This window comes from Crocuta crocuta, unplaced genomic scaffold, assembly GCF_008692635.1.
Source record: "Crocuta crocuta isolate KB4526 unplaced genomic scaffold, BGI_CrCroc_1.0 scaffold93, whole genome shotgun sequence".
NCBI classification, from domain to species: Eukaryota; Metazoa; Chordata; class Mammalia; order Carnivora; family Hyaenidae; genus Crocuta; species Crocuta crocuta.
Genome location: NW_027529641.1, coordinates 7557281 through 7577615, shown reverse-complemented (window position 1 = coordinate 7577615; position 20335 = coordinate 7557281). Strand labels below are relative to the sequence as shown.

The 20335-nt window shown below is 40.4% G+C and overlaps 1 protein-coding gene across 1 annotated transcript in view; it reads right to left on the bottom strand.

Moving 5' to 3' along the window:
- The window catches only part of TJP1 (tight junction protein 1), a 341704-nt gene that overhangs the window by 212519 nt on the left and 108850 nt on the right, over window positions 1-20335 (bottom strand). The window contains exon 4 of the mRNA XM_077762419.1: window positions 12921-13053. Within this exon, the coding sequence (XP_077618545.1) occupies window positions 12921-13053 (133 nt within the window). The remainder of the gene's footprint in view (window positions 1-12920; window positions 13054-20335) is intronic.

Below are 20335 nucleotides of genomic sequence, written 5' to 3'. Positions count from 1 at the left end.
TCAAGCTAAGGCTTTCTTTCTCACACTTGCAACTCCAATCACCCAGCTCCTGGCTTAGTTTCAGTTTGTACTCTGGTTATCTGTTCTCCAGGGACTGCAATGAAGCCACAAGGAACACTGGCTGCTCTGATGGAGCCCAACAGGATAGCAGGTCAGTCCCCTTTCCCACTGGTTCGCTTGTTATGGTTTCCTCTCATTTTCTACGAATCTCCAACCTCTCTCTTATCAAACCTGTGGACAAACACGTATGCTGTAATAGGTAGTTTATTTCATTTATCACTTATTTTAAGTTGTAAGTATCAGGACCAAATTCTGAAATTATACAACTCTTTCAGTGGTCAGCAAACTACTACAGACCCTATAATATTTTATAATTCTAGATTATATACAATGTGAATGCTCCAAGATTTAGGCTCAGAGAAGATCAGCATTTTAAGAGTAAAGTACTTCTGAAACTGTTTAGTCAAAAACCAAGAAAAAAAAAAGGTTAGTATCAGGTAGTAATATACTGGAAAATCAAACATTGAACAAAAATTTGAGGATCCTTAGGCTTACAAATGTGCTGGGTTCTACCCGATAAATGTCGGACTTTCTCATTTTATACCATCCAAACAAAGGAACTGATACTATGTTTAAAAATATAATCCAAAAAGGATCTCAGAAAAAAACACATGAAAAAACAGTAGTACATTGTATACTGTATCTTCTGAAGTGAAAACTAAGAAAAGATGGCATGAAAAACCAACCGGTACTAAAGTTTTCCCTCATCAACGTACAAAAGAGCAGTACTTAATCACTTAATCACTTTGAAAAGCAGTTATCAGATATCCATCTGCACACAATGAGCAAAGGTAATAAGCAAATACAGAGCTTTCTTGACTTACAGTGGGGTTATAACCTGATAAACACACTATAGATTGAAAACATCATAAGTCAAAAATGCACTTAATACCCCTAACCTACCAAACATCACTGCTTAGCCTAGTCTACCTTAAATATGCTCAGAACCCTTGTAACAGCCTGTAGTTGGACAAAATCATCTAACGCAGAACCTGTTTTATAATAAAGTGCTGAGTATCTCATGTAATTTATTGAGTACTATATGGAAAGTGAAGAACAGAATGCTGGCATAGGGACAGAATGCTTGTCAGGGCATTGGTTTGTTTCCTCATGTGACTGTGTGGCCGACTGGGCACTGCAGCTTGCCCGGCATTAGGAGAGAATATTGTACCACGTATCACCAGCCTGGGAAAAGATCCACATTCAAAATCTGAAGCATGGCTTCTACTGAAACATGCATCACTTTTGCACCACTGTAAAGACGAAAAATTATTAAGTTGAACCATTGTAAGTTGGAGACTGTCTGCATGCCAGCTAACATAGACAACACTGACCGAGTCCAGTGCTGACGTGCAGAAAGATACTTAACACAATCACCACTGAGAGAATAAGTCAGGAGGGTACCATATGACTCTGGAAACCTTTCCTAAATGACACTTTTGCTAACTCAGTAGCTCCAGTTAGGCTGTTCTTTTGTCCTGGTCCAAAATATACCTAGATATGGGAAAGCACAATGCAAAACATGTTTCTTTCCCAGAAAAAAAATCTAATTATCAAACAGTAAATCTAATATTCCACTAAAACAAAATTTAGATGAATTAAAATATGACCCTGCCTCAAAGCATTAGCATGCCTTTCCAATCTCTTTGTACCTTTCTAACGTATTTAAGAGAGAAAAAAATAAACATTTACAAACGATTTAAAATTAAATAGTCCACTGTAAACATTCTCCTGTGTATACATGGAACATACAGTGGAAGCCAAAGGTGAGACAGGTTTTTTTAAATGTAAATAGTAGCAACAAGAATATACTGAATTATGTAATTTCCAAATGCTGAAAATGAATTTTCATACCAAAATAGTAGGAAAATGCCAGTGACTATGAGTGACCTAAATAAACTGAAGCAACTCAAAGTATATAGTTGGATCAGAAGGAGAAGGGTAAAATACCTTAAAAGCCAGTTTATGGTTTTCATTCTCTAATTATAATGAATCTTTCAAAATTTAGTACATATGAGAAAATGAGGAAACAAAGCTAATAAATGCTTACAAAGCTGGCTCTGGTTATATTAAACATGGATACGAATACCAAACTTTAAAAAGATTAAAAACTAAAATCGTGTTTGGAGTACAGAAACATAGCTAGTTTTAAAGATTTTCAACCAAGTTCCTTTAAAAAAATGAAAAAAATCAACAGAAAAGCCTGACTTTTTTATGATAACACAGAAGTCCTTACTGAAGGGTAGGAGCACTTTTGTTTTTCATCCTGAAGAATAAAGCAGAGCCCAGACTGTCAGATATCCTCCAATCACCAAAGCCCTTGACATAGAAGTCACCTTCCAACAGGCTCAGAGGGGCTCAAGAGTCCACTCTGCCCCAGGCTGCACCGTCTCAAATATCAATCGCCTCCAGCAATTCAAACAAACATCCAAAATACTTTCAAATTTAACGGGTTGCCACTGTCATTTCTACATGGAAGTCCAAGTACCATAAATGTAGGTAGAGCTATGATGGGGGACAAGCACAGAGAGTTAAGTTCTTTGCCAAGGAGGCCCCCAGCTGGACGGCCTTGCCCTGGCTGCCAGAGTGCACTTGCTAGAAAGCCCTGCCCCCCTGTGGCTGGCTGAACTGCTGTGTAGCCAGACCACTTGCCTTGGGGCCCTGAGTGGGAAGATTCCCCCTAAAATAATCATGTGAAGTGGCCACTTCTGGCTGTTTAAAGATTCATGACAGGGGCGCCTGGGTGGCTCATTCAGTTAAGCGCCCGACTTCGGCTCAGGTCTCACGGTTGAAGCCCTGCATCGGGCTCTGTGCTGACTGCCAGCTCAGTGCTTGGAGCCTGTTTCAGATTCTGTGTCTTTCTCTCTCTCTCTGACCCTCCCCTGCTCCACTCTCTCTCGTTCAGAAATAAATAAAAAACATTTTAAAAACTAAAAAAAAAAAGATTCATGACAAAGCCTCCTAAGCAGAAACAATATGTTTCCCAGGCGTGGTGTCTTGGACAACATGGATATGCAACAACTAACTGCCGGAGAACGGACACTCCAACACCACATGCCGTAACCGCAAGTGCCTTACTGAGGTCGTTCTCACACGTGGTTTCTGCAAACAGGAACAATTCATATTCAGAGATGATGCTGAGGCCCAATTTAAATGACATCTGTCCTAGTCATGACTATGTTTTGCTGGTAATACTTCATTATGTATGATCTTTCAGCTAGTATGAAAGTTGTATATAGAGGTCACATGAGACGTTCTCTGGCCCTTGGGCCAACAGGGCATCTCGGCACTCTGGGCTCTTGGTATTCCTTCTGTGTCTGGTACTCATTCTGTGGTCTGGGACCCTTCCTTCCCAGCCCCAGCTGCCTGGAGTCTGTCCTGGAATGCTCCCGTCCTCTCTGGTTCCCACCCCGTGGACTTCCCTAGACAGGGCTGCCCGTCAATGGCCCCTTCCCAACCTCGGGGGCAGGCTCTCAGCACCTCCGAAGGGGAAAGCTAGCTCCGATAATCTGGAAACAGAGCCATTGTCCAAGCTCATTACTGAGTCTCCCCGTGGGACTTCCAGGACACGCAGGATGTGAGGGACATCCAGAACCAACGGGCCACAAGGACAGCACCCAAATCAGGCTCTGAGGACAGAGGCTTCCTGCAAGCTGTGACGTCACCACTGAGGAGAAATCAATATTTCATGCCCCCATTTGCCTCAGAGATGAAAACAGTAAAGCACTGAGGAAATAGAAAGATCCCTCTCCTCCTGGTTTATCATCTCAGGCCTCCCGGCGTGAAGAGCAGGTGCTCTTGTTGCGTGTGGCCCTCACTCAGCCTCTCTGCCGGGCACAGTCAGCCCTTGCTAAATGTTAGCTACTACATGTGCAGCCTCCTCAAAATAGGACACGTTATGGAGACGGAAAACAACACATTCAGAGACTTCTATTCTAATGTTTGGAAGACACAAAATAACCAGATGAGTTAACACCTGGAGCTATCATCCAGGAGCACAATGTCCGTTCCAAAGAGAAATGTGCCCAGTTTACTATGCACACTGGAAATTATGTGTGTGCAGGCATACACACAGATCTAGGACATTCCTCGGAGGTTATTCTGTTCAATAACAAATGTGCAAATCAAACGATTCTGTTCAGAGTGAAAAATAATGAAATAACATCAGAGCATCTCTGAGAGGGGCACCTGGGTGGCTCAGTCGGTTAAGCATACAACTCTTGATTTTGGCTCAGATCATGATCCGTGGTTTGTGAGTTTGAGTCCCGTGGCAGGGTCTAAACTAACAGTGTGAGGCCTGCTTGGGATTCCCTCTCCCTCTCTCTCTCCTCTCTCTCTCTCTGTCTCTCTCTCTCTCCGCCCTTCCCCCCTCATACTTTTGTTCTCTCTCAAAATAAACAAACATTTAAAAAAAAGATCATCTCTGAGAAGCTGAAGCAGATTTTAGGTAAAGAAGAATGGTTTCCATGCATTTACTCATTCAGCACACAGGAAAATATTCTTTTTATTTCTGTATTTGCAAACTCCCTTAGGCCTGCCTGCCCACCCTGCTGCCCCTGGCTAATGTCATCAACCACCTCCAAATGTCCCCTCCCCTGTGCCTGCTCACCCCCGTAAGCAGAACAACCAGAAGGTGCCCTGATCAAAAATTTGGGGGGAGGTGGCTGTAACTGTCAGAAATATGTAATAACTGTCAGAGTCCATGACATCAGCTCTGTAGAATTGGAAGTGGTGATGGCTCTCTTTGTTCTGTGACTTCATGAAAAAATTACATTATTCCTCCTCACAACATAAAAAACAAAGTAAAAGATAAACTCTAGTTCTTGCTCCTTGAATGACCTTCTCCAACCACTGGCAGGTCCGAGTTGCCTTTGCCTTCCCCCAGCTATCTGAGGCCACAAGTATCTGAGGATCACTCACTCCCTTCTGGAAATGCCCTCCTCAGCTTCTCTAGTATCTATCCATGAACTTCTCTGGCTTACTCCTCTACTTCTGACTGCCCTTGAACTAGTGCTCTCTGGTTCTAGCATTATCCCTCTTAGTTCACCAAACCCTCCTAGGGGTAGAATCTTTTTTTCTCCCCCAGAAGAAATGTTGTGTGTCCTTCCCACCTTCTAGTAGAATAGAACAAAACAGAGGTACTTCAGCAGGAGAGGCAGATGGGGGCTCAAGACCCACTCAGACCAGCCCAGGGCATCTCTGCAGACCTGTAGGGCTCTGAACTGTAGTTTCCTTCCACACTCCTGGTAGCTTTCAGCTCTGTCTCCACTCTCTACTCTGCTCTTTCAATCCAATGACGTCTTTCTCACTTTTCCACCCAACAAAGTCAGATGCATCCTTCCCAGATCCAGTTCAGGGGGCACCTTTCTTGTGATTCTCTGCTGTTCCGGGCCGAGATGAACACTCCATTTTCCCTGGAGGTACCTTGGTCTGCCTCCACTAGTGTTCACAGTGCAACGGGTCTGTCTACATTCCTGCTTGCCCTACTAGATCTGACCACTGTAATGGCAGACAAGATGAGGGTGGTGGTGGTCGTGGTGGTGGCATGTGTGACAGATATGAAGGACATGATCAACAATGAGGCCTGGATGTGTTCTGGCTGTGGGGCCAGTGCCCTGATGTGCAAGCAGAGAAGCAAGGCTGTGGCTGGAGGGAGGGAAAGGAAAGTGGATGCGGCTCTCCAGCCTGGCCAGCAAGGATGGAATCTAAGCCTTAGAAAGAGACAGTCGGGCAAAATCAAAGAACTGCTGGGGTGCCTGGGTGGCTTAGTCGGTTAAGCGTCCGACTTTCACTTAGGTCATGATCTCGAGGTTCGTGGGTTCAAGCCCCACATCGGGCTCTGTGCTGACTGCCAGCTCAGAGCCTGGAGCCTGTTTCGGTCTGTGATTCCCTCTCTCTCTGACCCTCCCCTGCTCACGCTGTCTCTCTCTCTCTCTCTCTCCTAGAAATAAATAAAAATATTTAAAAATAAAAATTTAAAAAAATCAAAGAACTGCTTTTAAAACAGATTATGAAACACGAGTAAGGTGCAGAATACTGAAGACCTCATTCTCTTTTTTGAAATAATATTCTTCTATTGTTTTCATTAAGATCTAAGTTTCTAAAAGGGTTGTATTTTCTTTCAGTTTTGATGAATAAAATCCTGCCTAAAATCTGAGCCAACAAACTTCTCGAGCAGCAGTTGATAGTCAAAAGAAACTAAAGAGGGAAGATGTTGGCATAGGTCCAAGACAGATACAAAATTCTGACCTGCAGAACCAATCCAAAAAGCCTGTTAGATAAAGGTGGAGGCTGACAATACCCACAAGAAGAGACAGCTCTCAGCCATTGTGCTTATACACTTTTCAAAAAACAAGAGACCTAGCAAGGCTGGCTGTAAGAGTCCCTTAGAAATATCTGGATTTTCAGTTTAATGAAGTAACCATTAAAGGCAAACCATCTATGACTAATTGGTCATCATTTGGCAAACTGGATTCAGATTGGCCTCTGGAAGTCCTAAAGGTACTAGATAGTCAGATTCCTTTGTTCTGCAGAAGAGCCTCAAAATTCTACCTGATTCCCCTCAATTTGGAAAATTAAGGAGGGCGATAATTCTGGTAGATTCCTGTAACCTACAGCAACGTGTATCCTCAGGAAGGAGTGGGAGTGGGCCACAGCACACGCTGGTGTCCAGTTCACTGACACCCAAATCAGCAAGGAGGCCAGATGCTCAGTGAACTAGGACTAGTGAGGGCAGGCTCCCTATTCCTGCCAAGAACACATGACCTGAATCTAGTCATGAGAAACACTGAATAGCTCCAGGTTGAGGATTCTTTAAAACTGTCAAGGAAGAAACATGACACCTAAAAGCAATGCATGCTCCTGGAGGGGACCCTGCACCAGAAAGGAAAGAGAGACACCACTGGGACAAGAGTGAAATGTGGATGGCAACTATAGATTGAAGAGCATCATTGTGTCAGTGTTGATTTCCTGATTTGCTTACAGGGCGTTTAAGTAGAGAATGACCTTCCTTGGGGGAACTAAACCATTCAAAATTTAGGGATTGTGGGTCATCATATCTAGTTTGTTTTCAAAAGGTTCAACAAAAGACTAGTGATAAGGAGAATATACACATCAACCTCCACCACCTCTATTTTATCATCACCTCCACCTCCATCACTGCCTCTACCTCTATCACAACCACCATCGCCAATACCTAAACCTCCAACACCTCCACCAGTATCGCCACCTCCACACCCTCCCCACCATTACCACCAATACCACCACCACCACCTCCGCTTCTATCATCATCTCTACCTTCATCACCAATACCACCACTTCCACCTCCACTACCACTTCCCCTACCTCTAATGATACCACAGTCTCTATTTTGGCTATGCAAAAAATTTCCTCCTTATTGCCTGGTATTCAGGTGTGTTTCCCAAAAGAAAACTGAATAGGGAGAGAAAGTTGATTACTTTACTTGACTCCATATAAGTTACATTATTTTATATCTCCTTTTAGTTCTCTAGATACCCACTACTTTAACTTTAATGGTCTCTAAGCTTTTCTCTACAGAGCTGCTACAGTAATGAAATAGTCAGTCAACTAACAAATATTTAATAGGCATAAAATCTGACATGCTTAGTTAGGGGCACCTGGGTAGCTTAGTCAGTTAAGCGTCTGACTTTAGCTTAGGTCATGATCTCATGGTTTGTGGGTTCGAGCCCCATGTCAGGCTCTGTGGTAACAGCTAGCTCAGAGCCTAGAGCCTGCTTCAGATTCTGTGTCTCCCTCTCTCTCTGACCCTCCCCTACTCACACTATCCCTCTCTCTTTCTCTCTTTCTCTCTCTCTCAGAAATAAATAAAACATTAAAAAAAATTTTTTTTAATCTGACATGCTTAGCATTAAGGAAGGGGCACCTGGGTGGCTCAGTCGGTTAAGCGTCCGACTTTGGCTCAGGTCATGATCTCACATTTCGTGGGTTCGAGCCCCACATCGGGCTCTGGGCTGACTGCCAGCTTAGAGCCTGGAGCCTGTGTCAAATTCTGTGTCTCCCTCTCTCTCTGATCCTCCCCTGCTCACGTTGTCTCTCTCTCTCAGGAATAAGTAAAACATTAAAAAAATATTTTTAAAAATAAAAAAAATCTGACATGCTTAGCATTAAGGGAAACATAAAAGAAATGCTCCTTGTCTCTGAGGAGCTGAAGCCCATGATACAATCAGGAACCAAACATGCACTAAAAGTTGAGGGCACACTGAGGAGATGTGCTGGTGGTCTTGGGGCCAGCACCTGCAATGACACAGAGATTGGTAAAAGTGAACAGAAAGATGCCCAAGTCACTAGAGCTCAAGATGGAAAGAACAACTGTGCACCCAGACAAAAGGGGCTTCCAATGCTCAGTGCGGATCCATCTAGGCTCTCATACCAAGGTGAGGTGGACAGTGGTGATCAAGTGGGAGGGAGAAAGGGGAAAAGTGGCTGGCCCCCTCCCAACAAAATGGGAGACAGGGTAACTAGGTGTTCAGTGTCCACATGTTCACCTTCTACCCTTTTTTCACCTTGCAATGCTCAGCTACTTATTCACTAGTCATATACCCAATCATGCCAAGAAGAAAGCAAACTTGGTATATGTTCAAAGTCAAATAGATATTTAGTTATAAAACAGGGCTCTGGAATCATCATGTCCCACAGATCATGGAGGAGGTCTTAAGGGTAGAGGGAGAAGGAGAAAACTCCTATCACTGAGATCTCCATAGGTTACACATATTTTCTATGGGCCTAATTGGAGACTCCTCTTTATCATGAGAAAAAAGTACCTTTTTTCAAATGTGAAACATCACTGATCATCAAAATAAACCCATAGAACTACTTGATATTCAGGCAGCAGTGAAATGAGACTTATTAGCCCAGAAATGTATGCAAATATAAGACTCCAAATAATATCTTATTATCATATATTTTTCTTCTCTTGAAAAAAAACATCTAAAGATTCTGAAAAGTATCATTTTTGCCTAATGGTACTCGGTAACAATTGAAACAGTCTTTCAACCATGAGTAAGGGAACACAGCCATAAACTATTAATTGGTTCATTATTTCTCTTTATTGTGCATAAAACTTCTTGTAGTATTGTGTGTTGGCAGAAAGAGAAAATTAGCAATCTAGATTTATACCCACAAGCAGGAAATAAATTGCTTAAGTCTGTATTCAGGATAGCTTCCCCCCCACTGAATGAATCCTACTCAACTGGCTCCATTTTCCTGTTTTAGGAAGATGTATAATCAAAAGAAGCTATAAAATTGCAAGCATTCTGTTGAATTTTTAAATTATCACTTAAAATGTTTTGACTATACACTTAGAATCTGAGAGGGAGGAAAGAACAGAAGTGTAAGTGCAACCTGATCATTCTAAACAATAGGGGTGCCTGGGAGGCTCAGTTGATTAAGTGTCCAACTCTACATACCAGGTCAGGTCATGATCTCTTGGTTCAGGTCATGATCTCATGGTCTGTGGGATTAAGCCCCCCATTGGGCTCTGAACCAACAGCATGGAGCCTACTTTGGATTCTCTTTCCCTCTCTCTCTGCCCCTTCCTAACTTGTACGTTCTCACACCACCTCCTTCTCTCTCAAAATAAATAAACTTAAAAAAAGACAACACCAGAGTGAAATGGAATAGCTAAGCATTTAAACATTAAGTGAATCTAAAAATAAATGGTCACTTTTCTTCTTCATATTGATTATCAATATATCACTCCATTACCTCAAGGGGGAAAAGAAGAACTTATCACATGGTTTTAGAGCACTGTACCCATTAAAGTGTTGAAGAAAGGCTCAGATTTTCAAGGCAGATTTTTAAAACATCTGTTCATAACAGACTTGTCCAGTTCAGACCTTGCCTAAGAAAACTGTACCAAGCATCTCTGGGACACTGTCTCATGGATCCAGTGAGACTGGATGGATTCCAGTCTCCTCCAGTGAGCTAGGAAGTCAGTCATTTATACTGTAGGGTTTACAAAATGAACTAGAATGCCCATCCCATTTAATCCCTACAGAGAAAGCTGAAACAATCACCTCTCCCCAGGAGTAAAATGGCATCAATCTGACGCCCGGGACTGAAGCCAACCATCTCAGCTGGAACCTGAAGCTTCTCAGCCAGAAATTGGGACCTTGAACGCATAGCAAGTGAGCCTCCTGTTCCAGTCGCTATGTTTTTCCAAAAGCAATAACAATTGTATTTTCTCTTAGGCAAAGTTAAAAGTAAAATGTAAAAATAAAAATATAAATGTTATTCTGTTGGTTATGCAAATTTGATCTGTGCCCATGCCCGGAGACTACGCATTAAGCTTAAGGCTTTCTAGTTTAGGGCTTTCTAGTTTGGCAGTCAAGGAAGCCATACACCTAATAAAAAGTTTTACAAATTTTTTTTAACAGTGTATGACAACATTTTCAGTCTTTTTCGAACTAGAGATATCTACAGTGGCTAAACTATTTTATAAAGGGGACAAGAATGATCTATTCCCATATAAATGAACACCATTTACCAAATAACTGTCCTTTAGACACTGTGGCTGAGGCTTTAAAATGTGGTTCTCCGTGATTACATTACAGTCAACTGTATTAGAGAACCAGATCTGAATCCCTTTCACTTCCCATGAGACTCTAAAAAAAATTTTTTTTGATGTTAATTGATTTTTGAGAGAGGGAGAGAGACAGAGGGTGAACAGGGGAGGGTCAGAGAGAGAGGGAGACACAGAATCTGAAGCAGGTTCCAGGCTCTGAGCTGTCAGCACAGAGCCCAACACAGGGCTCAAACTCACGAACCGTGAGATCATGATCTGAGCCGAAGTCAGACACTTAACTGATTGAGCCACCCAGGCGCCCCAATGAGACTCTTTTCTAATCTACTTTTTAAGTGTAGCACTTCCTTCTTTAAAAAAGACAGAATTTAAAAAGTGGAGGGGAAAAACATCCTTTTCATGTCCATGCCAAAGACGCTCTATGCCCCTATGTATTTTGAATATTATAATATTAATTGCTATAGCTTATAGTAGACAGTGGAGTAGCTAAGCTGCTAGATTTTTTTTTAACTTCTTTATTGTTTGCAAAATCAGTTTATTGCTTTCCTAAAAATGGAACATGCTCATTGTAAACATTTCTAAGAATCTAAAAATCTTCAGATTGCTGTTCTACCACCTGTTACTGCAAAAACCAGAGAAGGAATATGAACTCAAATTGTTAAAAAAAAAAAAGTCTAATTGACTGCAGTAGACTTTTTTTTTTTTACAAATAGTTTATTGTCAAATTAGTTTCCACATAACACCCAGTGCTCATCCCCACAAGTGTCCTCCTCCATGCCCATCTCCCCCCTCCCCCCCACATCCATCAGTCCTCTGTTTTTGTCAGCATTCAAGAGTCTCTTATGGTTTGCCTCTCTCCCTTTCCCCCACCATTTCCCCCCTTCTTCTCCCCCTTGTTCCTCAGTTAAGTTCCTCCTAATCCTCCTATACATGCAAACATATATTTGTCCTTCTCTGCCGACTGCAGTACTCTTCTGCTACCATAGAGATCATGATTCAGCAAGCAAATATATTTTATGACATGCCAAATGTATTAGTTATTGAGCTACCCTTCAGTAATGACAATGTTTAATGCCAGAAAAAAGAATCTGTATTTCCAATTTCCATTTTTATATTCCAATAAGTAATTCAAATTTGCTTCTCAGTGTTTCACTTTTGAAAAGCAATTCACTTTATTTTAAACTATAATTATGTCTTCTTCAGTCATTTTAATTGTTAGGTTTACTTAACAAAAATTTACTGTCTTTTTACTCCTTTTCTCAGTTATTGTTTAAATGTCTTCTGATAGGTCACATTTCACCTTCTTGGGTGATAAAATGGTCAAGGACACTTTCAGGCAAAATTGGGTATAATTATTTTAAAAAGAGTAATTATTAAAATAAAAAACAGAGTATACAATTTGCTGAACTTTTGTCTTCATGAACTACAGATAAAAGATGCAGAAGTCTGATCCTCAAGAAAGGCTCTGTTACCACTGTTTGAAATAGGTATGGTCAATGGTACTTTTATAATTCAGAGATTGTCAGAGCTCAAAGGGAAGAAGTAAGAAGTGAACAGATCTGGTCTACTAAACATCTTATATATCTGTTCATTGGCCATTGAACCCTACAATAAATAAATCTGAATAAAATCTTCTTACAGCAAAGAAAATTCTACTATGTCCTTTATAGCACTGCAGTATCTCTTATGGAGTAAGACAATGGACTAAGACAATATAACTGATAGCAAAGGACAGTGGAGGCTGACAATGCCTGTGTGTTCCTCTAAAAACATGCATGAATGTACCACATACCCACATGAAAACCTGCCAGTTGGCCTGGGGAAAAAAAAAAAAAAGATATGACCTTCTAAAGGTATTTAGAAAGTACCAGCATTAACTAAATCAGGATCTTTCCTAATAATAGCAAAGTAACTCTATTTTCTGGCACTGTCAGGAAGTTGGGTGTCTGGGGTTAATCAAATACTTTGATCTCTACTTATATCAACCTGTGGATTTGAAATTTTCTAAGACATTTATATTAACATTCCACTGAACTTAATTTAATTTTTGCTGTAGAGTTCAGGAAGTATTTCTTTCTCTTGGTGTTTGAATCAGAATCGTTTAATATAAATGTTTCATAAGGATACCAGTTAACAAAGCATTCTGATTGCTAACCTGTTAGATAAACCAGTTTTCATTATTAAAAAAATGCTCACAACAAAATAAGACTGTTGTGTTTTTTATGAAAATAAAAATAATGAAATCAAAATTTTCATTTTCTTTGAAAAATAAAAAAAAATTACTGAACAGTCCACTTACAGTGAGTTCACAGAAATCGATGCTATCAAGGCTTTTGCTTCTGTGGAGTCTCCCTTTTATTCGTCTTAGAGAAGGTTTCCCTTGGCTGACGCTAGAAGTAGCACCATTTGGATTTTCAGAGGATGGCGTTACCCTGAAAGAAGGGGAAAATTTTAATTTTTTAGGCTTAAAGATAGACACATTTCTTGAGTATGAAACAAGTATTTACATGAGGACAGCTTTGGAAATTTCATACTCCTTTTTTTCAACCAAGAAGCTAAGAATCACAGTGGAGCTACCTCCCATCAGACATCCTTTCTAAATATTTCACCCTTAGACACTTTTCTTGACAGGGTTCAAACATTTCTACATTAAGAGTCACTAAAAGTCAATTCTGTGACCATCAAAGAAGCAATTAAAGCCAGACTGAAGTTTCCTAGGTAACTGGGAGGCATCTGCTTTCTTCTGTTAGTTCTTTATATCGAGTGCTCAGCGCAGTGCCTGGCATGCCCAGTGCAAGTCAGCTTTCACTGTGTACACCACAGATATGGTTGATACCGTTAAGCATGCTTTTTTAAGCATGAAAATTACTTTAAAGTTTTTAAAGGTGTCAAAACTCAATTCACCATGATTACAGAACAAAGAAAATATAGGTAAGAAATGTTTACCATCAGCCTAAGCCATCAACAGATGCACACTGGCATCCATGTCTGTATTTATACACACACACTCAAGACTATCACGTGTTCAATCATTTCTGTGCCACTTCTGCTGTTGGCCCTAGAGATGCCCTGGGAACCTGGGAGGAAACTGCTTAGTGGATTATCGTCTTAGTGATGACAAAGGTTTCAAGTAGTAAGACCGACTGGCAAGTATGGCTTATCAAAATCAGTTTCCTTTATTTTATGATCAGATTTCCTGCTTGTATACATCCTATGTTCATATACTTTTCAGCTCTCCTGACCTGCTTAATATTTTGTATTTAAGATGCTGTTGTCTGAAAGAGATAAAATAGGCTTCTCATTGCTTGAAAAGAACACACAGAATGAACTATCAGCAATTTGTATCAGTAAATTTGACTTATATAATAAGATGGGAGTAAATATCATAAAATAGAGTATTTTAGGTATGGCTGCATTTAAAGTAGAAGTGCCACATCCCTATAGTTACAATATTTAAAGAGTATGAAAAGATACAAAAATGAAAAGCACAGCCTCCCTCTCCCCCTTCACCCCAAATTCCCATTTTTTAATTGATTATTTACTTTGAGAGAGAGGGCACAAGTGTGCGCACACATGCATAAGAGACTGGGGGAGGGGTAGAGAATCCCAAGTAGGTACCACATTCAGTGCAGAGCCTCATGCAGGGCTCAATCTCACAGTGAGATACTGACCTGAGCCGAAATCAACAGTCACTTAACCAACTATTTCAAGGGTCAGACACTTAACTGACTGAGCCACCCGGGCACTCCTCCCCATGCCATTTTCTAAGGACAATCACCATCTTGTATAACCTCCTAAATAAATGCTCTTGCTTATCTACATACGTGTTAATCTCCTTTCAAAACTTTTCAGCAAAGTGACCAAATTGTTCACATTGTCCTGCACCTTACTTTTTCACTTAATATTTCTTGAGGCTGTTCCCATAATAACCCAGATCTATTTCATTTTTTAAATGGCTAAACAGTCTTCCATTGTATAGGTGTATCACAATTTATCCAACCACTCCCCTACCAATGGGCATTTAATTTAGTTTCCAAATGTTTGCTATCAAATTATAAAGCAATGAACATATTTGACATCTTTAGACACAAATACAATATTTACTTATGAAAAACTCCTAGAAGTAAAATGCAGGGTCAGAGGTTTCTAGGTATTGCTAGGTACTGCCTTTCAAAAAGGCTTTAGCAATTTACGCTTCCATCAACATTATACGAGGATGTTCCTGTGGGAGAGAGGGTGTAATTGTCCTTAAATAGAAGGTGACTTAATCATTTTATTTATTATTTTATAACTCAACTTCTCCATGTCCTTCATTATATTTGTCCTGTTGAATTGCTGTGTAAAAAAAACAAAAAAGACCTGTAATTACAGAGGTTCCCAATATGAATATGGATCAGACAACTGACCTTTATACATTAGTTTTTCCTTTACATATTTCAAATCTGTTTTATTAGATGTCTTAATGTTTATAATTCATATCTTTTTAGGGATTTAACCTTTTATCATATTAAGTCTCTGTTCCAATTAAAGATTTTACCTTAAATGCTAGTTTGTCTAATAATTTCCCCATCTACGTTAAAAAAATTTTAATGTTTATTTATTTTTGAGAGAGACAGACAGACAGACAGAATGTGAGTTGGGGAGGGGCAGAGAGAGAGGGACATAAAGAATCTGAAGCAGGCTCCAGGCTCTGAGCTGTCAGCACAGAGCCGGAAGCGGGGCTTAAACTCACAGACTGTGAAATCATGACCTGAGCCAAAGTTGGACACTTAACCGATGAAGCCACTCAGGCGCCTCCCACATCTAGATTTTTATATTACCCTTTTCTATATATTACCGCTTATCTTTTTCTGTGCTCATATTTTCAACCATTCCAAGTGTCTGCCTTCCTCCTTTTAGTTATACCTTTAACTCTTTTTAACTCTTTAGCAGCAGGTAGCTGGACTGTTTTTTTGTTTGTTTTGAGAGCATAGAGCAAGAGAGCACAAGCGGGGGAGAGGCAGAGAGAGGGGAACACAGGATTCAAAGCGGGCTCTGAGCCAATGCAGAGCTTAAACTCATGGACCGTGATACCAGATGCCACGACCTGAGTGGAAGACGCTCAACCAATTGAGCCACCCAGGCATCTGTTTTCTTTTTTACCCAATCTGAAACTAAGTACCTTTTGAGAGAAACTTAATCCATTCAAATTTGTTGTGCTTACTGCTATGTTTAGATTTATTCCTGCCATGTTCTTTTGTGGTTTGTGGTGGTTTATTTTCGTTTTGTTGTTTTGTTGTTGTTGAGAAAGAAGGTGAGAGTGGGGCAGAAGGGCACAGGAAGAGGGAGAGATAAAATCTTTTTTTTTTTTGGGGGGGGAGAGATATAATCTTAAGAAGGCTCCATCTGATGTGAGGCTCCATCTGATGTGGGGCTCCATCTGACAACTATGAGATCATGACCTGAACCGAAATCAAGAGACGATTTTGGGTTTTTTTGTTCTGTTTGGTTTGGTTTTGTAGTTATTTATTTCGAGAGAAAGGGAAAGAGACAGAGTGCAAGCAGGGGAGGGGCAGAGAGAGAGAATTCCAAAGAGGCTCCATGCTGTCAGTGGAGAGCCCAACTTGGGACTGGATCTCATGAACGGGGAGATCGTGACCTGAGCCAAAATCAGGAGCTGGCCACTTAACTGACTGGGCCACTCAGGCACCCCTGGTTTGTGTGTTTAATTTAAATGCTTTCTTCTTTCCTACTTTTCCTACTTTCATACTTTTCCTACCTTTTCAGTATGACTGAGTTTTCTCAGTCTCTACCCACCCGTGGACGTTTTCCCCGCCAATTAGTGCTTTCAAAGTCATACATCTTATTAGGGCAACTGTGACTCTAGCTAACTGTACATATACATACATTTACATATGTATATACATGTAGCTACATATATACATGCATATGTACATACACAAGTATTTAATCTGAAATATTTCTATCAACATCTAGGGTTCACTGGTATCCTCATCTCCTCTTAGACAAGAAATGACTTAAAATTTTTTTAACGTTTATTTACTTTTGAGAGAGAGAGAGAGAGACAGGGTGTGAGAGGGCAAGGGGCAGTGAGAGAAAGGGAGATACAGAATCCAAACAAGCTCCAGGCTCTGAGCTGTCAGCACAAAGCCTGACATTGGGCTCAAACTCACGAACCGTGAGATCATAACCTGAGCCGAAGTTGGATGCTTAACTGACTGAGCCACCCAGGTGCCCCAAGAAATGACACTTAACACACCTTTGTTTCTCTTCTTTTCCAGAACTATTACAACCCTACCCAAAGCCCTACATTTTCTTGGAATAGTTTCAAGGTCTCCTAACTTCTCTTTCACACTTTCGATGCCCTTGTTCTTTTCAGATTCTTTAGCTTACTCCTCCAGATTGCTAACTCGCTTTTCAATTTTGTCAATTCAGCCATTTTCTTTCATTTCAAGGAGTGAAGTTTAAATTTCTAAAGTGTCTACTACGCTTTTTCTTTTTAAATTAATACAGTACTCTCTTGCATCTTTCTGAAAATAACCATGTTAATCTAGGGTTTTTCTATTTTCTCAGGGATTAGTTCTTTTGTTTGTTGAGTACGGTAATTCTCTTAATACTGGCTTTGTCCGACTGTTTGATGATTTTTACTTTCTACTTATATTTGTATCCAGAACATCTGTTTCCACACTGTAGCATTTACTGTGGCCTGCCTTTGGCAACTCTGGCAGGGAGATGGGACATGCTGCTGGGACACGTAACTTCTCTTCTGGGTCAAAGGACTCAGTAGTCATCTCAGGTATAGTCTCTCTGGACCAAGAGCCCACATTCACTGCTTTAGTAAGTGAGAAAGCCACACTGCTGCCCAAACTTATCACAGATTAGTGAGGCAAGGGGTCAACCAAGCTAGTACATCAAATCTGATTCATCCCCCAAATGTCCTCTGCTTCTTCCATCCCTGGATGCTCTTTCAACCTCTCTTTGTGCAGAAATCTTCTGGGCAGTGGTTCCTGCAGGATTTTCTCTCAGTAGACTCATCCCTAGCTACTAAGTACATTTCAGAGATTCCTCAAAAATGCTGGTCTGCTGATGGCCTTCGGTGTTGTTGGCTCAGATTGTTATTATTTTTCTTGTGGCTTTTTAAGTTCATATTTTTATTTCACTGAATTGCCAATGAGAGCACCTTTCAAGTCACCTCCCAGAATAAAATTCTGATGATGTCTCTTTCATTATTTTCAACACAAAATAAAAAAGTGGTATGCTGTACAGTTTTGTTCTCTTTTCCATAAAAGCTCCCATGAAAATAAAGAATCTCATTTAAGAAAAGACGGCATATGGGAAAGGAAAATCGTTGTAAAACAACCTGTAAGTCTTAAATTTTCTTTGCCTCCTTTCTCCCATTTAACTTTGATAGCACTGACAAAGACATTTATGACAAGTTTTTCTCTCATTTGACTTAGAAAGGCATCACCATTTACCTTTTTTCCAAACCTAAAACCTGTGAGAAGAATTTACATCCACCAAATTTATAAATGACGGCCAAGAAATTTATCAGACTTACATCAATGCAATACTGAGGCCAGTGACAAAGCAAAACAGAAGAAAAAAAAAAAAAACCCTTCTGAAATATAACTAGAATGATGGCTTTTTCTCTTCCCCACCAGGATCACAATAAAACCATTTACTAAGGAGTAAAGCTGAATTGGGTATAGCAGGTGAACATCAGGTCTATACCCACACCACCCACAGACTTGGCAGAAGGAAGGTACCTTGTCTACACATAGAACCAGGCTCCTACTCAGTAATTTCAGTAACTTTAAAGTTTTGACCAGGTCTTTGTGAAGCCAGGAGGTCAACTGTTAAAAAACACATGGTTCAGTAGTGACCCCTTTGTCTTTGGTGGGGGAAAATAGAAAAGAAATAGACACAGTTCCGTATAATAAACAAAATGTTGGGGTGCCTGGGTGGCTCTGTCAGTTAAGCATCAGACTTTGGCTCAGGTAATGATCTCACAGTTCGAGGGTTTCAAGCCCCTCATGAAGCTCTGAGCTAAACGGCTCATAGCCTGGAGCCTACTTTGGATTCTGTCTCTCCCTCTCTCTCTGCCCCTTCCCCGCTCAGACTCTCCCTCCCTCAAAAATAAATAAACATTAAAAAAAAAGAAAAAATAATATAGAATGTTAACTCATAGATAAGTAGAAGGGGTCTTGAGGTTTAGTGGAATTTAAGATGTCACTTCTCCTTTGTTTTACTACTGTTTCTGAGAATTAATATTTGTCCTAGGGTAGGGATATGTGTGTTCAAATAGTTTTCTGCTGGCCATTCATAAGAATACAGAAGTATATGGGCACTTGGGTGGCTCAGTCAGTTAAGCATCCGACTCTTGATCTCTGCTTAGGTGTTGACCTCAGGGTCCTGAGTTCATGGCGCAGACTGGGCTTCACACTGGGTATGAAGACTACTTAAAAAAGTATATAAGAAGAAGAAGAGAGGTATATTTACAACTCAGATAAGGAGGGCTGTACTTGGATACAAAAAGCCCACCAAGGCCAGTTCTTTCTGATCTGGAGTATAAGGAGTATTTTTAGTCCCAAGGTCCCATTCTCCTTCAACCTGATGGTGTGGTCTAAACTGAATAACTCAGACTTTGGAGTTCATTTCCTTAATATTTAGGAGAATGGCCCTTGATGGTGGGAAAATAAAGTTAGTAACTGAGATACAAGCATCTTAGATATTTTCCCTTGAACTCTGGAGAAATCAGTATTTAGCTTCCAAAGAAGTTTTTGTTTTCCTAATTCTTAGTTCCATTTAAGCATCCCTAGGGGATGACTGGGGAGAAAATTTCTGCTTCTCTCCAATCCCTTCATATCGTCCCTAATGGGGCCCATGTTTTTGTGGTCATGGCTGGCATGCGTGAAAGGCAGAAACCCAGGGTCCACCCTCTCACTTTGTTTATAACTCGGGAGCTTTGGCTCACAATCATTTTTGAGATGGTTCACTTGGAACAAACAACTCCCAAGCTTATCTACCTCGCCCATCTCTAATCTCCAGTGGAAAAGATCTCAATAATAACAAATAATTGAGCAAAAACCATCAAGATGGTAAAAACAAAGTAGTTACACAAGAACAAACTACCAACAAAGGTAACATCTAACAATTCTTCTACAAGACATTAATTTTAAAATATCACCAATTGATACCACAAACCAATTCAAGACTAACACTAATGGGTGATAGGAAAGTATCTTTCCCCCAAATCAGGTGTAAGAACAGGAGTCTAAGTACAGCAGGGCAGTTGACTTTAGGATCCTGAATCCTTGTGAAAGACATTTAAGTAAAAACTGGTAAAATGCTAATTTTTGTTAAGTATCAGACTTAGAAACCTCAAGAGTTCATTTAAAAAGTGTATCTAAATGGTCCTTAGCTGTATTTGTAAATAATAACGTGTATAATTGCCTATAATTTGCTCATTAAAGAAACTAAGAAAGGAATGGAGGTCAACTAGCCTTCCTGTACTGATCACTTTGCTATGTATACAAATACTGAATCATTATGCTGTATTCCTGAAAGTAATATATTGTATGTCAATTACACCTCAATAAATTTTTAAAAAGTAAAAAACAGAACAAAACAAGAAAGGACTTGGATATCAGAGCCATTCCCGTCTCATCAGGGGAACCTCTATGACTCACAATGGGGCTCTGTGTCACCCTTGGA